Source organism: Arachis duranensis, chromosome 5 (assembly GCF_000817695.3).
Source record: "Arachis duranensis cultivar V14167 chromosome 5, aradu.V14167.gnm2.J7QH, whole genome shotgun sequence".
Lineage (NCBI taxonomy): Eukaryota > Viridiplantae > Streptophyta > Magnoliopsida > Fabales > Fabaceae > Arachis > Arachis duranensis.
The window spans coordinates 18,660,210-18,677,847 of record NC_029776.3 but is presented as its reverse complement, the minus strand read 5'-3'; the positions used below and the strand labels follow the sequence as shown (position 1 = coordinate 18,677,847).

Here is a 17,638-nt window from a genome sequence, read left to right as displayed (position 1 = left end):
TCTAACGCACACAAAATGATTGAACTTTTATTATTAATTAATTATTATTAATATTTAAAGATATAGTTTAAAAGTGTGAGTTAAAAATATATTGTTAATTTAGTAAACTAAAAAAATTGAGGTTAATAGTTAAATTTATTTACGAAAGATCACCAATTTTTTAAATTAATCATTAAAAGATTTTTTTTAATCATATTAATCCTTGAAAGATAAAATATAGATGTTTGCTTCGGTATGATAATAAATTTATAAATACCAATATAATAAAAACGTAAATAAATTAAAACACGACACGTGCATTATAATTTCATGTCATCATTTAAATTTTCTTTTTTTTAAATATATACCATATCATTATTTTTACTAAAATATCCTTATAATTTAATAAAAATAAAAAATATTTTTTATATAATTATACAAAAAGACTTAAATATTTTTTTTTATATTGGACATAAACTATCTTTAATCCTTCAGTTAGTTAAATAATGATATGTTATGTTAAGTGCCACGTAACATGATAACGTGGCAAGTTAATGCCATATGTCACAAAATGATTAGTTGACGTATCAGCAACACCTAGAATATCACGTGTCACTTGACATGTAAAAAAGTTATTTATAATCAAAACAGTCCCTGAAAGTCTAGATGTAAGTCATTTTCATCCATAAAATTTTAAAAATTAATCAAATTAGTCATTATATAAATTTCTTTTACTTTTTTTCATAATATTAAATTTAAAATATTTTTTATAGTACTATGGTAGAACTCAATAATTGAAAAACTGATTTGTGGAATCACTTGTTGAATCTTAATATTTTAATATAATTTTTTAAAAATAACTACTATATTTATTAAGATCTAAAAAATTAAAATATTTAAGATAACTACTATATTTATTTACTGAAATCCAAAATATTAAAACTAGTTATTTTAAAACTAGTTATATACTATTACAATCAAGCTATATATCCAAGTGTTTTTGGCAACCAAGTTGGCCTAAACTCAATAAAAACCACTTTTATCATACCAGTGTGTATCACACGCGTGTTTCAATAACACAACTTCTTCGTCTTCGTCTACTCCTTCTATTTCTCCTCCTTCTCCTCCTCCCAAATTCACGCACAGGTTCTTCTTCGCGTATGCAGATTCTTTTTCTTCTCTTTCGTTATCGTAATCACCAACAACACCAACATTTTGAATTGAATTTGAATTTATATAATGGGCAATATTCGGTTCATTCAGTATTATACAGTGGTTTCGCTTAGATAATAATTTTGGTTCATTTTAGACGCAGATATTTCTGAATTCGAATTTATATAATGAACAAATGTTCAGTTCATTTGGTATTATATAATGGTTTGGCTTTGATAATATTTTCGGTTCACGTAGGTGTTTCTGAATTCGAATTTATATAATGGACAAATGTTCGGTTCATTTGATATTATACAATGGTTTCGTTTTAATAATATTTTCGGTTCATTTGCAGTCCAGGTGTGTTGTCAATGAATAATTTGTTCCAATGGTTGAAATGACTTTCATGACAAATTGAATGGAATGGAATGAAATCTAATACAATTGAATAAAGTAATAATAAATAATTTCATTCTTTTTTGCTAAAAAAAGACTCAATCATTAACAAAAACATATCGGATTCATTTCTGAATCCAAATGAATCTCAATTAAACTAAGAAATAAAATTATTTAAGAAATAAAAAATTTAGTCAATACTTATCAGCAGCATCAAGTGAACCTCAATTAACACACAAATAAATCGAAATAAATTAAGAAATGAACCGAAATTATTTAATGATGACAGCAGAAAAATCAGAACTAAGAAAGATGTTAGCAAAATGTTGGTATTATTGGTGATGACGATAACGAAAAAGAAAAAGAAGAAGATGCAATCTGTGTGTGCGAATTTGGAAGAAGAAGAAAAAAGAGAAGAAGAAGAATGAAAGAAGAAAAATCTATGCGTGCGAATTTGAAGAAGAAGAAGAAGAAGGAAAAGGAGGCGGATGAGAAAAAGGAAACTGAAAAGGAGGAGAAGAAAATGGGGAAGGAGAAGGAGAAAGAGAAAGAAGCACGTGATTTAAAAAGTTATAACAACTTAGTTAGATTTGGTTAAACATTTTGCTTGGATGTAGAGTTTTATTCATACTATTAACAAAAAAAAATGGAGTTGATAGCTAAAAGTGGTAGTTAAAAATAATAAATTTTGAGGATTATGGAACATTTTTTCATAAAATATTATTGGTGTATTAATTAATTGATTTATCTCCCCTCTATCCTCACTAGCAGCATTGATGGTGTTGGTACTTGGTAGCCAGTGGCCAGCGAGTTGAGCTGTAAGGTTGAAACTTGAAAGAAAAGGAAAGTGAGGAAAATGGAAATGGTTTCGGAGCTGAGCAACAACTCTTCATTGAAAAATGCTTAACGAAGCCAATGATGACCATTTTTATATTTATATAAATCTTAACTTATTCTTTTGTATCAAATCAAAGCAATTATTGGTGAGTGTTATCATAAAATGGTAACCACCATATATTGTTTCCATTTGGTGATCACATTGATTTTGCGCATGAGAAGAGAATTGAGCATATATATCACTTGCTTTGATTTATACATCATCCATCCATCTACTACGCATCATATCCATCCATGTGTTGGTATATCTTTATGTCCAAAAATGCAAGGGAGCAGCAACACTCATTGGCGTAGATACAAAGTATTATAAGAAGCTATTCATTCCATCATAATCACAAAGCTGTGGTAAGTAGTGACCTCCATTCACAACATAATTTAAGCAGGAAATCAATCTACTTTAGGAAACAATTTACAATATTTTTTTCTAAAAAAACAAAGCGTGGGGAGGTGGTAACTGGTAAGCGGAAAATTTGGCGAATATGTTTAAACAAATAATATGGCTTGCAAAAGAGGATAATGGCTTATGACTGTGTTCATCACAATGTTGCAGCCCTGCAGGCATAAAGAAAAGAAAAGAAAAGAAAAGAGAACTAATATATACTTTCGTAGGAATGGAACCATTCACTCTAGAAGGCCTACTGAATGAAATGATAAGAGTCATGGTTTACAACTGGGAAGCGGGATCAAAGCCATTATTGGCTGCTGCTATTTTATCATCCTTAACATAGTCATCATCGTCTATGAACCTCTTCCAGAACCAATGCTGCTTCCACACTCTGTTGGTCATCTCTTCAATGGGGACGCCCTTTGTCTCGGGCACGAGCAGGAAGACGAAGCAGGACATGATCAAGACCCAGCCGGAGAAGAACAAGAAGATGCCGAACTTGAAGTGGCAGAGCATAGAGAGGAAGGCCTGCGCAATGACAAAGGTGAAGAGCAAGTTGACGCAAACCGTGACGCTCTGGCCGGCCGAGCGAGTCTCCAATGGGAAGGTCTCGCTGGGGATCAGCCATCCAAGAGGACCCCACGACCACGCAAAGGAGGACACGAAGGTGCACACCAACACAACCACAAAGATGGCAAACCCCTTTGAGAGGTCATCGGAGTGGTCCTTCACCTTGAATCCGAGGATGATAGCTATCACCACCTGGGAGAGGAACATCTGAACACCAGCCTCAAGGAGTAGCATTCGGCGGCCGATTTTGTCGACGGAGTAGATGGAGACAACGGTGGAGAGCACATTGACGGCGCCAGTGATGACAGCAGAGTAGAGGGAGGCATCATTCTTGAATCCCAGGGTGTTGAAGAGCACTGGTGCATAGAACATGATGGCGTTGATGCCTGTGAATTGCTGGAATATCTGTTGGACAATTTCACAAACACATACAAGGCATGCATAAGTTAGTTAGTTAGTTAGGAAGTGGTTCAATTGCAATAATTGCAATGTGAATGAGGAATGAGAAATGACCTGGAGGGCAATGGAAATGACGATCTGGGGGCGGTTTTTGCGCTTGAGGAGGTTGCGGAAGGGGTGCTTCACCTGCTTCGCAATACGGCTGGCCTCGCACAGCTCCAAGAACTCAGCTTCAATGTTGTCGGTGCCGCGAATCTTTCTCAGCACGGCTTTTCCGTCATCCAACCGCCCACGCTCGATGAGGCTGTTGGGAGTGTCCACCACCAGTATGGCCCCCACCGTCAGCAGAAGTGCTGGGATCCCCGCCAGTCCAAGAGACAGCCTCCATCCCCATCCCCCTTTGATCCTGCGTGTCACTCATTCCGATCAATATCAAAATGTTAACAATTTATGGGCCTCCACATTGGGCTTTTTTTTACATGAAAAGTAAGTTTTGGGGTGGGCCTGTTTAAGGAATTCAACAAAAAAAGGCCCCCACCACAGAGTGGAAGCATGTGGTAGGGTTTGGGAGGGTGATCACGACTCACAAGTCAAGACATGACCACTATTTAGATTTCAACATTATCTCTTAGATACGCTAATTAGCAATTTTGACCGCCATCACCCATACCTTCATTTTTGGACTATTATGCTAACTTGTACTACTATTCATGAAAACATTATCGTGAATGATGTCAAAACTTTGGAAATTAAACTAGCTAGTTAGACTACTCTTCTGACTTATATATTATGAGTTGTTTTCTATAACACATACGTCATCTCATTCAATTCGTTTTAACTTCTTATAAATTACTATGCCAATTGCCATGCAAGTAAACACTTACTTGTTGGTGCCATAGTTGACAAGGTTAGCAAAGAGAATGCCGATCGTAACGTTGAGTTGAAACAGTATGTTCAATGCTCCACGAATTCTTGGAGGTGCGATCTCAGAAAGAAACACTGGCACCGCCTGTCATCAATCAGATTCAAAACACAAACCAGTCAACACACTCCGATATACAATTGAGGGATATTCAATTCTTCTAAGTTTACGGCCAGTGATTTTAATTTATTTATTTTTAGTAGTAATTATATAGACCAAAGTACTTTAGTTGTACACGTAAGGAATCAAAACTTAAGTCAAAGAAACGACGCAACGATGCAGAAAATATAGAAAAGGAATTTGTATACCGTAAAAGATACTGCATATGCACTTGATAATAAAGCCTCTGTTCAAAAGCAAAAGGCTAAAGACTTTTCAATATTTTAATACGGAAAATTACTTTAAAAAAATGTAGATAGTGTGGTAGATTCAAAGAAACTGAGTTGGGGTTGGGTCTTTAATTTCTTTGTCAAAAGGGACACCTAGTACTACTCATCATAAAGTAGGAATTTTTCCATAAACTATTAGAATGAAAGGGGCCCCCCAAGTGGCATATATGCATAATAAGTTTGGTGGACTGGGGGACTCGAGTTGCATAAACAAGTGAATAATTAAGACTTTTAAGTTTTACTCTCACGTAATTAAATTCCAGTTCAAACTATACACATACACTTGGGTGAATCACATAACCTTGGGGACATTCATCTTTGTTCCCTCTATGACACTACCCTTTTAGCTGTAATTCTTAAATTCATTGTAATTTTCATACGTCGTTGGTCTATGTTCCTTGTATATAATATTATGCATACGTTACATGTAGAAACACAAAATTAAAATAAAATGCGTGCTAAATCAATTATTATTTGTCCCTTTGGTAGACAGAGACACGGGAATCTGACATCAACTAATTAAGTTTTGAGCAATTAAATAAGCACGATGACATTTCAGTAATACAGACACTTAATCAGGCACCATCTAACGAACAATATACAGTAATACCTAAATTAATTAATCCCCTTCAGCAAATTATAGAACGGCACTTATTGAGCAAAACAGATACGTACCAGCAATGATTCATCGTTTAATTATTTTCTATTTCGAAAGAATATATAATAACTATGCATAGTAGCAAATCACGTGAAGAGTAGTTATCGTGGGAATTAAATGTCAACAATGTTACTTTTTGAAATAAACAAGCAATGATATTGAATAATAATAATAAAATGAGATTACCTGGTTAGCAAAACCAACACCGCAACCAAGGAGGAGCCTGCCAACGATGAGCATGGCAAGGTTTTGAGCGGCGGCGTTGAAGGCAACGCCGGCGATGAAGAAGAAACCGGCCATCAACATGGTGAGCCTTCTTCCCAACTGACGAGTGGTGTAAGAGGCAAAGAAGGTGGCGGTGAGTCCAGCAAGGTATAGGGAGGAGGTGAAGAGCTGTAGGCCCTGGTTGTCATATTTGCAGTAATTACTGTCCAACCCTTGCTCTAACACTGTCCTTCTGTATACCGCCGGAAAGAATTTTTTCAAGAATGGGGGCATAGACGTCACTCCACCTGATCATTACATTATTCGTTCCAAATATTTATTAATTTTAATCCCATACTAATTATACTAATTTAATTTCATGCATAAAAAGTTTTGTTTGAAGGACTATTTGTACCGTTAATATAAAAGATTTTTTATAGTATTTTTTAATTTAATAAATTAAAAATTAATTTATTCTAATGAATTATTGTATATATAAGATAATATTTATTAAATTTTTAATTTTTTTATAAAAAGATTTTTAATTTATAATTTTTATGTGCTCTAAAACACAAGTTACATTATACAAAAGTTAAATCAATGATAAAGTATCATCAATTATTGAATTCATAGTAATTTAATTGTGTTTGACTGTGGAAATTAAATGTGTACAAAAGCAAACAAACCAAACTTTTAGGTGGCACAGTGGCAGGAATGTTATTAGCACAAGAGAAAATGGAGATATGAGGCATTATAATTAGAAAGTGAGTTTGGTCAAGGTAAGCCGTTTTGATCTCACAGGTCACAGCCCACAGGACAAGTGAAGTGAAATTCCAAAAATATCCTTGTCGAAATTGTTTGGTGATCCGGAGGTTAGGTAGTTGAGAAATTTTGGGAACTTATAGCTACCTTATATTAACCTGTAAATGTTAATCACTACTCATCAACACAAATCAAAATGACAAAATCAGTTCAACCTCTTTTTCGTCAAATAATTATTAGTTTTTGGAAGAAATTTAAAATGATATTAATAAATTGGTTTTTATACATAAATCTCATAAGCCAGCTCCGTTAAACCGTATTCTCCTTATCTTGGATTGATATAATCAAGGATATTATTTCGTTATAGAATTATTTGATTCCGAGTGACACATACATATTTAAGATATAAAAAAAAAAAACGTTTTCTTGGAAAGAAGGATATTACGCCACTAATTGTGCGCGTAAATTCATCTGAGATCGAGAATAGCATTTTAACCACTTGCAACGACTAAGACACGTTTTTTCGGGTTTCTTATTCATCACATAAAAAATATGATGAAAGACACGTAAACCAAGACGTAAAGTTTATGAAAGGTTCCTTTTCTTTCTATAACATTGTTCATAAAAAGTTAATACACATACATATATTGAGAAGGATTGAAAATATAATATTAGGTGCGTGTAAGATGGGTTGAAAAAATGAGGTTAAAATGGTTATGTATAGGATTGGAACACACCTAAAAGGAGTTGAATGTGATGTAAGAGAGAGAGAGAGAGAGAGAGAGAGAGAGAGAGAGAGAGAGAGAGAGAGAGAGATCAGTTATTGTTACCTGAAACACCAACATCATATCCAAACATAAGGCCTCCGGTGGCAGCCATTATGCATGAGATGATGACTATTGGAGTGATCTTGGCCTCGAAGTCGACGGCGCCTCCGCCGTTGGTGGTGAAACCTCCACCGGCCATCGTTGAAGAAGCTAGCAAAAACTAGTATTACTTGATTGTATGATAAGAGAGAGATTAGGGAAATGGAAAACAAAATAAATGTGAGCGAGTGAAGTGGAGGAGAAGATGTATTTATAAGCGAAGTGGTGAGGATATGTATCATAGTCATGTGGGCCATGGCAACCTCTCTTATGGACCCACGTGGCTTTCCTTCTTTTATTTTATCTTTACGGCAGCTAAGTCAATGGCAATTGCCAAATTAACAGTATTAAGTGCTTCAAAACGCGGTAAATCTCATTTTTTTCGGCAAATCTTATCGTCTGAATCATTTATGACGGTATTTTATTTTATTTTATTTTTGTTAAAAAATCCTCCTTGTTTTGACTACGTATTGCAATTTGTTAGTAAATCAAATTGAGATATAATATCTTAAGCTATCTTTTATTTTTGGTAATTAATGGTTTATCTAAAGTTAGTTACTATTTTCTCTTTATTTGTTTCTTTTCTCTTGTCATACAAACCAACACATAATAGATTTTAGATTCTGTACTATTGAATTGATCAACCCCGAATATATATTTCTTTTAAAATGGATAAATCATTCACCAAATTAATATACCTTATGTGTTTTTTTATTAATTTTAGATTTAATTTAGTAAAATTTTTATTTTTAAAAATAGTTTATAAAAATTAATTTTTTTAAAAAAATTATAGTATTTATGCTTAATAAATTAAATTAAAAATAATTTTTAATAAACACAAACAATAATAAAGTACTTTTAATAAAATAATTTTTAAAATTTAAAAATACTATAATAAACATTAATGTAAGAATTAAATTTAGATATTAATTAATGTATAAAGTTATATTGAACTTTTTAATTTTAACAACTACAAACTATTTTAAAAAGTTTCATTTTAGATGTTTTCAAGAGTACTTTTATCTTTTAATAAAGTTACGAGCACAAGCACTTGATTTTTTTTATTTATCAAATACAAAATGAAAATTATGTTTTTAAAAAATATAAGTATCTTTTCAAAAAATTTTACCAACTCAAATTTAAATAATTTTTTGATTGCTCACGATATCCCTCAACCTGACAGGTCAAAAACTAATTTGTAAGAATACAGTATAAATAAAAAGTAAAAAATGGTAAAAAAATTGTGTAGAATAACTAATAAAAATATAACTAAACATGAAAGGTAAGAAAATAAAAAAAAATTATCACCAAATATTTTTGTATGTTTATACTTATTATTTATATTTTTTAGGAAATTATTAATTACCTACTATAATAATTAAACTTCTACAATGAAATAATTAAACATAATGAAACATTTTTATAATATTACAATTTCTATAAGTGTATTATAAAATTAAAATTATCTTATTTTGTGTATGTAATAATTTATTAATTAACAATAAAAAACAACTAAAATTTATTAATTAACAATAAAAAACAACTAAAATTTACTTTATTTAATATTCATTAATGGTTGCAGCAATTAATAAATATTAAATAAGATAAATTATGATTGATTTTGGTTAAATTTTTTTGTTAGCAAATATTTTTAAAATTTTAGTTAATAGAGTTAACTTTAGATTTATCACGAATTAATTATTGAATAATAAAAGATAAATAATTACAAAATTATCGAGTCATACAAATATTTTTTTGAGTAAAACTAGGGAACCAAAAGCATATCAGCCAAAACCCAGCCAAATACCTACGAATTAATATATATGGATGTTTCTTCTACTAAGTATCATAATGTTTATTTTTCATATTAAATGGATGTTCTTTTATATATTTTTCGAATTTGTGATTGTTGGAGGTGGACAGATTAATGTGAGAGAAAAGAAAAAAGTTTTTATAGGTTTTAATTAGGTTTACTTAATCAATTTAAAATTTTTTAAATTTTGAATTTAAAAAAATTAAAATTAATTAATTATTAATATAAATGAATGTAGTTTTGTTTAGTTTTTGGCTGATAAGCTTTTGGTTCCTTATACTTTTTCTATTTTTTTTAATGATTTGTGCTTTTAGTTTATTTAATAGTTTAATTAAACCTATATATTATCATTATAGTCGTTTTCGATTTTTGAATAACTAACGAAGAAATTAAAACTGAATCTTTATACCGGAAGTATACTGAAAAATTGGTTTCGTGGAAGTTATGTTTGAATAAAACTCTCAATTCAATAATTTTGACTCTTATTACAAACCGATGATATCACTATGATATGTGCTGTTCTGTTGCTATAGCATACGTATATCACCTCAGAATAAATTAATTAGTATTAAATCGGTGTGAATATGTGAATCTTACCTACGTAGAAGTAGAACTCAATTATAATTTATATAAGTGATAGTAATTTATTGAACTGATACTAGTTCGTACGTAAAAGTTAGGGGAAGTTACATAACTAAAACAAATGAATTTAGAAATTATACAATTATCTTTTTCAAACTATCATACGTATGCGTTTTTATTTTTATTTTTATGTAAATCGTTATAGATTGTAGCGATTTAGCATTTTTATGTAACTTACGGGAGGGATAGTGCGATTTACGATAGAGAGCATGAAGACCAAAAATCGTTAAGGTACAGAAAAATTGAGACCGAGATAGATATTGAAATAAATTTTAGTATTCTATTTGGTGTAAAGTGGGAGACAGAAATTGAAATAAGAATAAAATTCTAATTTAATTTGTACAATAAGTAAAATTGAAATCAATTAATTGAAATGAAGGTAATTTAGGTATAAAATGTTATTAAAGTTTCAGTCTCTATTTTTAAAAATTTTAGTCCCCTGTGTTCCTACTTTTTGGAGGTACTAAAATACTGAAATTTTGAGAATAAAGACAAAAATTTTAGTACCAATCTCTGAACTAACAAACATGATACTGATTCTCAGTTTTTTTAATTTCTATCCCAATATCTCAAAACAAACGCTACCTAAAAAGAATGTAGTAGTTTATGCATAAACAACGTGCCAGCTAATCTACTAAAGAGGTATAGCAATTTATGTGCAGATGGACTATAAAATCACGATAGCCAAGAGCAAATTTCTTATTTGGTAAAACCACCCTCGTTGAGTTTAATTTGAGAGAGTTTCATTTGGTATGAAAGAAGGAGGAAGAGGTTGGGAGAGAGTTGGGCATATTTGAGGAGATTATATTCAAGTGAGACTATGACAGGTGATGATAATCAGTTGTATTAGCTCAATGATATTGTCTAGATTGTTAGAAACATAAACGAAGAAGTTAGTGTTTTTTTTTTCTTTTAACTGTAAAAGCTCTTGCTATTTAAATATATAGATGAAAGTAAACATTTTTATTACGTAATGTTTATTGGAGTTTTTGTATATTTAAAATATTAGAGTGATAACACGCATATGTATATATGTATGATTAAATTATTTTCATACATATTTTATTGAATTAGGGTTTAATGTACTAGTTAGATAAATTATTTTCATAAATTTGTTTATCAATTATTTTTATTGAACTTTTTTATTAAATTATTGAGATAAAATTTTGTTGATAAATTGTTTTTATACATTAGTTGGATAGGTAAGTTAACTATTTATTAATTAGATTTTTTTAAATTATTTTTCTGTTATCACGACTTAAAGATTAGTTACATTATAACTATATAATTTTTGCATCCGATTAGGACATTTTTAATAATAATTTATATTTCAGTCTTGTATGTATTAGAATTTAATTAGGGTGTGGTTAATTTTATGATATGTTATAACTAAGTAGGTGTATCTACAGTATTTAAAGACAATAATATGAGTAGATTATACCTTATTTAAAAAGAATTGGTTTGTTCACCTGGTTAGGTTGAACAATCATTGGTTCTGGTTTATCCGAAGACGCACACGTTTCACATGCTATTCAGAGAGTGTACTATTATGCTGTAGGATGTAGCGTACCATCTGGGGTTGCCTGTTGATGGAAAGACTATTAGTGGGTACCTCACTGACTTCAAACAATATATGAAAGATGGCAAACTAGTTTGAGAGTGGTTTCAGGAATTATTCGGTGAGCTGTCACCGCCAAATAAAGTTAAACAAATGATAGTCCAATACACATGGTTTCATGAGAGGTTTAGAATGCTGCCAGCCGATGCGAGTGATGACATTATTCGCATTTACGCACGTGCATACATCATGTGCTATCCATCCAGCCGTTTGGTGATAAGGGTGCGAACTGGGTCCACAATATCAAACCAATAGTCAAACTCTACCTCTGTCTTTGCATATGCAGCATTCACAAGTAGCCTTTTCGCATTCTGTCTCTTAAAACTGAGAAAAAAATTAGTCGCGACATGACGAATGCAGAATGCTTAATATGCATGGAAAAGTAGTCAACCACTGTCAATTGCCTCTAGAACAGCCTTAATGGCATTGTGTCTGTATTTGCTTATTATATTACCTTCTCTTTAACAATAATTTTGTCTTTTAGGTTGTGAAAATTTTTTTAAATCTTAATTACAATTAATACACGTATCAATTAAGACATGAATTGAAATAGAAAAAAAAATAAAAAAGATAGATTGAAATTGAATATAAAGAGAATTACTCTACTTTTTATCCAATTTTTTGATACAGCAAAAAAGGGACTCTTCAACCTAACTTGTTTACACAATAATTTAAAAATTGAATCAAAGGGACTCACTTAACCTTTTACCAAATTTTCTGATGTAACAAGAGAGAAACTTACTCAACCCCATTTGTCAACACCATGGTTTTATCACGAAACTAAAAATACTTTGACACTTTTGACACTACCCTAATTACTTTATATGATGACTATAATAGTTTAGGAGGTATTTATATAACCTTTTATTAATTTAAAATAAACAAAATCATAAGCTCACAAATATAAAATTCAATTTAGTAACTAAATAAATAAATAATACTTGAACTCTTCATATTACGAACATTTGAAGTATGTATCATTCTCCTCCTCTTCAAAAAATATTCGTCTTCAAATCTTGTAGTTAAAAAAATAATAGATAAAAAGAACAAATACAAGAAAGATAATTTCTATTTTTTTCTTTTTCTTTTCTTTTTGCATTGTATACTTTTTTATTTTTTTTTCAAAAATAATGAAATCATCAAGAACGATAAAAATAATAATGAAACATAAAAAAAGACAAAGATGACAAAAACATAAAGAAGGACGTGAAAAATACTGGAACTCTTTTTTTGGGACACAAGAAAAATAAATATAGATTAATAAAGATTATTCTAATACTTAAAATATAATACCAAATGATACGAAATGACAACTAATGATAAACAAAAAGATAAAAATTGAAATAGAAAAAGATGAATTGAAATTAAAAATAAAAAATAGAAAACAAAAAAGATAGGTTGAAATTGAATAGAGAATCATTATATTTTCTACCCAATTTTTTGATACAACAAAAAAAGAGTCTCCTCAATCTAACTTGCCCACACTATAATTTCGGAATTGAATCGAACTCAATCTTCTATCCAATTGTGTGAAACAACAAGAGAGGTATTCACTCAACCTCACTTGTGCATATCATGGTATTCATCAGGAAACTAAAAAGAATTTTTCAAATATTTAAATTACTCTATATGATTACTACAATAGTTTAAGATGTATTTATAACCTCTTATTAGGTTAAAATAAAGAAATCCTAATCCCATAAATATAAAGTCCAATTTAGTAATTAAATTGAAAAAATTAAAATACATCCAATTAAATTGAACATTTTAAAAGTATAAATTAATAACTTCTAAATAATATTTGAACTCTTTATATCACGAACATTTGAAGCATGTATCATTCTCCTCCTTTTCAAAAAAGATTCGTCCTCGAATTTTATAATTAAAAAAATAGTGTATGAAAAGAATAAATATAAAGAAGATAATTCCTTTTTTTTGCATCATATACTTTTTTATTTTTCTTCTAAATATAAAATCAACAAGAACAACAAAATAATAAGAAAATACTAACAAGAAGAAAAGAATATTAAAAAAACGTAAGAGACATTTGACTTTTTTTTAGAATAAGAAGAATAAACATAGATTAATAAGGATTCACTTAATACCTTATATCAAATGATAAAGAAGAAAAGAAGATAAACAAAAAGATATGAATTAAAATTGAAATAGAAAAAAAATTTTGAAATTGAATACAAAGAGAATTACTTTACTTTTTATCTAATTTCTTGTTCCAATAAGAAATGACTCCTCAATCTAACTTGTCCACACCATAATTTGAAAATTGAATCGAAGAGACTCACTGGTGTGGAATTTATAACCCACACTTACTAACCGGCAAGTGCACCGGGTCGTACCAAGTAATACCTTACGTGAGTAAGGGTCGATCCCACGAGGATTGATGGATTAAGCAACAATAGTATTTGATAAGATTAATTAGGCAAGCAGAAAAGAGTGTTTTGGTATTCAAAAAGCATTAAACACAGACAAATAAATAAGTTGGGAATAATATAACGAGAAGATAGTTAAGGTTTCAGAGTTATCTATTTTTCCGAATTAAATTTTTTTATTACTAACTAATTTAATCATGCAAGATATAATTTCATGGCAAACTATATGTGACTAAGCCCTAATTCCTTAGACCTTCCTAGTCTCCTCTAAAATTCATTAACTGCCAATTCCTTGGTCAGTTAATTCCAATTAGAGGGTAAAAATCAATTTTCAGTTTATATGCCACAAAAATTCTAATTACCCAAAAATAAGGAGATTATATGTCACGTATCCCATTAAATCCAAATAATTAAAATTTAGGATAATATGTTTTCAAGCTGTTGTTCAAGTAAAGAGCTTTTCCAAGTTTTACAAGAACTCAATTAGAACATGGGTCATACTTCCGTTCCACCCATATTCATAAAATAAAGAGCGAAAACAATTATTGAAATATAAATCAAAGCACGGAATAAATTAGAAAGATCAAACGAATTAATCCATTACAAATAGACAGAGCTCCTAACCTTAACAATGGAGGTTTAGTTGCTCATGGAATGTAGAATGTAAATTTGTATAGAATTCCCTATTGGAATCCCTCTAATCTAATCTATTCAATAGAAGAGAAGTCTCCCCTTTTTATAACTAATCCTAATTAATTTAAAATCTAATTATCTAAAAATAAAAATAATATCTTTTCCTAAAAGATAAGATTTGAATTTAAATTCGAATTAATTAACAAAATTTCATTTGATGGGTGGGGACCACTTGCTTTTGTCCATTCTGCAGCTTCTAATCTGTGTTTTCTGGGCTGAAAAGTGGGTCAAAACAGCCCAGAAATCACCCCAGCGTCATTTGTATTTTTGCAGATCGCGCATGTGACGCGTCCGCGTCGTCCACGCATTCGCGTCATTTGTGCAGATTCCAGTCCACGCGTTCGCGTCTAGCACGCGATCGCGTCATTGCGATTTCTCCATTCCGCGCGGTCGCGTGAGCCATGCGTCCGCGTCGGTCTTCGCTGGTCATCTCTTTGGTTTCTTCTTTTTCTCTGCAGAAACTTCATCAAATCCCTCCGAATGCTACCTAAAATAAATAAAATTGCACAAAACTCAAAATAGCATCTATAGTGGCTAAAATATAATTAATTCTAAATTAAATTCAACAATTTAGATGCAAATTCACTAGGAAAAGATAGATAAGATGCTCACGTATCACAACACCAAACTTAAACTGTTGCTTGTCCTCAAGCAACCAAAACTAATATAAGCTCATGATGTGAATTTGCATGAGAATGAGAGTTTGATTAAGCTCATGTCTCTTTTTATAGTGAGGTTTATAACTGTAATCCCTAATAGGTTTGGCATCTCACTCTCATTTGAATCAGAAAGATATCATTGTTAACTAGAATTAGAATCTGGATAATATTATGGATTCTCTGATCTTTTATATTTCAGTTTAATCCTTGAACACAGCAAAATTTACTTTACTTTATTTTTCTTTGGTGCTTTGCACCTTTAAGCCTAGCCGTGACTTTAAATATTTTGTCTCAAGCTTTACTTGACACAGAAACACCACAAGCACTTAACTGGGGAACTCTCTTTGAGTTCTGATTTTTCTTTTAATTACTCCCAGACAGTGGTGCTCAAAGCCTTTGGCATACTCTGTTAAACGCACTTGGTCTCGACTCTAAGTATTCTGTCTCAAGGATTACTTGACACAATCACACCACAAGCATATGACTAGGGAAACAACTCTTTGAGCTTTTAATCATGTCCGACCTCCCTAGTCGTTGATGCTCAGAGCCTTGGACCTTGTTTTTATTTTTTTATTTTTTTCGCTGTTTCTTTTGCTTCAAGGATTAAATTTTTGTTTATTTCAGAGAAGTCGTAATAATTCTCTAAATTCCTATTCCTTATACATCAACATCCCTTGATTCAAATTCAAATATGCACTGTTCATATCATGCATTCAAAAATCACAGAAAATACCACCACATTTAAGTAAATAAGACTATTCTTAGAATTAACTCAATTTCTTATGCAATACATCACTTCTTTTTCTTTTCTTTTTATATTCAAGTTCAATGAGTGGTACATGAAACATCTTTTCAGCATTAAAGCAATTAAAAGAAAACTAATCCTAGGATTCTAACTAATAAAAGATCATGAAACAGACAAAGTAAAATAGCAGAAACCGAAACATAACATAGAAAAAGAAAGGAGGAATAAAAATGAAAGGAACTCAACCACCTTAGTTATCCTAACTGTCGCTTTATTCTTCAGGTTGTGCTCCTTAATGAAGATTATTTGCCTCCCTTTTGTGCCAGAAAACCAATAAGCGCAGCGTCCAACAACACCAAACTTAAAGGTTTGCTTGTCCTCAAGCAAATAAGAACTGAAAATAGAAGATACAAGTATTCTGAGGAGAGAAAAATAAAAGGATAAAATAATAAGAGAGAATTAGGATTGGGAGAGAGAGAAAAAGAAAACTGGGCGGCGTAAGCGACGCGGATGCATGGGGCACGCGTTCGCGTGATTGCGTTTTAGTTAGTTGATGCGGTCACGTCGGTCACGCGGTCGCGTGACCCATGTTATGCTTCGGGCGCGAGTGCAGCCTCGCGCCTGCACAATTCTCTGTTCGAATTAAATATTTGCCAAATTTGGGGTGACGCAATCGCGTGGGGCATGCAATCGCGTGAGTGGCTTCAGAAGGGAATGAAGCGGACGTGTCGGCGACGCGTTTGCGTGATAGGGATTATGCATCTAGCACCAAGCCAGCACCACTCCAGCACAATATTTGGTTGTGCACCCTTTTTACGTCGAAAAATCAGGGCACGCGGCCGCGTGGGTCACGCGGTCGCGTGGGAGGCTAATATTCCCACATGACGCGAACGCGTCAGCGATGCGGTCGCGTGGGGCGAATTGTGCCACTGACACGCCTCCAGCCACGCTCCAGCGTGACTCTCTGTTCGTTTTTATTTTCTCCCCTCTCCTTGCGACGCGGACGCATCGCTGATGCGGTCGCGTCGCATGGCAAATTTTTTTTTTAGCTTGAGGTGTTCGGTTCCTGGGAGAACATAGCTGCATGATCAGAAAATTAGTAAGAACTCAATAAAAATAAAATAAATACAAAAACTACTACTACGAAAAATAACTAAAAAAGAAACGATCATACCACGGTGGGTTGTCTCCCACCAAGCACTTTTAGTTAAAGTCCTTAAGTTGGACATGTGGTGATCTCCTTGTCATGGTGGTTTGTGCTTGTACTGATCCAGGAATCTCCACCAATGTTTGTAATTCCAATGGCTACCGGGATCCCAAACCAGACGTGTAATGCCTTTGAGCAGATTGAAGCAAGTGACAAGGCTCTAATAGTGTTTATTATGGGAATGAATTCCAGGGTCCTAAATCTTGCTTTTACGTCCGTCTTCTTGTGGATCACCATTATTTCCACCTGGTGGCAAGCAATCTGAATTCTCACAGAGACATCTAAACAACCTTCT

General features: G+C 31.9%; 1 protein-coding gene across 1 annotated transcript; it reads right to left on the bottom strand.

Moving 5' to 3' along the window:
- Positions 1–2,906: 2,906 nt before the first annotated feature.
- On the bottom strand, positions 2,907–7,773 carry LOC107488531 (sugar transport protein 13). Its single transcript, XM_016109280.3, has 5 exons — positions 7,544–7,773; positions 5,934–6,259; positions 4,663–4,787; positions 3,893–4,184; positions 2,907–3,784 (listed from the first exon to the last, which is right to left on the bottom strand). Exons 1-5 carry the CDS (start codon positions 7,677–7,679, stop codon positions 3,089–3,091), a joined length of 1,575 nt encoding a protein of 524 aa, XP_015964766.1. The 5' UTR covers positions 7,680–7,773; the 3' UTR covers positions 2,907–3,088.
- Between the last annotated feature and the right edge of the window lie 9,865 nt (positions 7,774–17,638).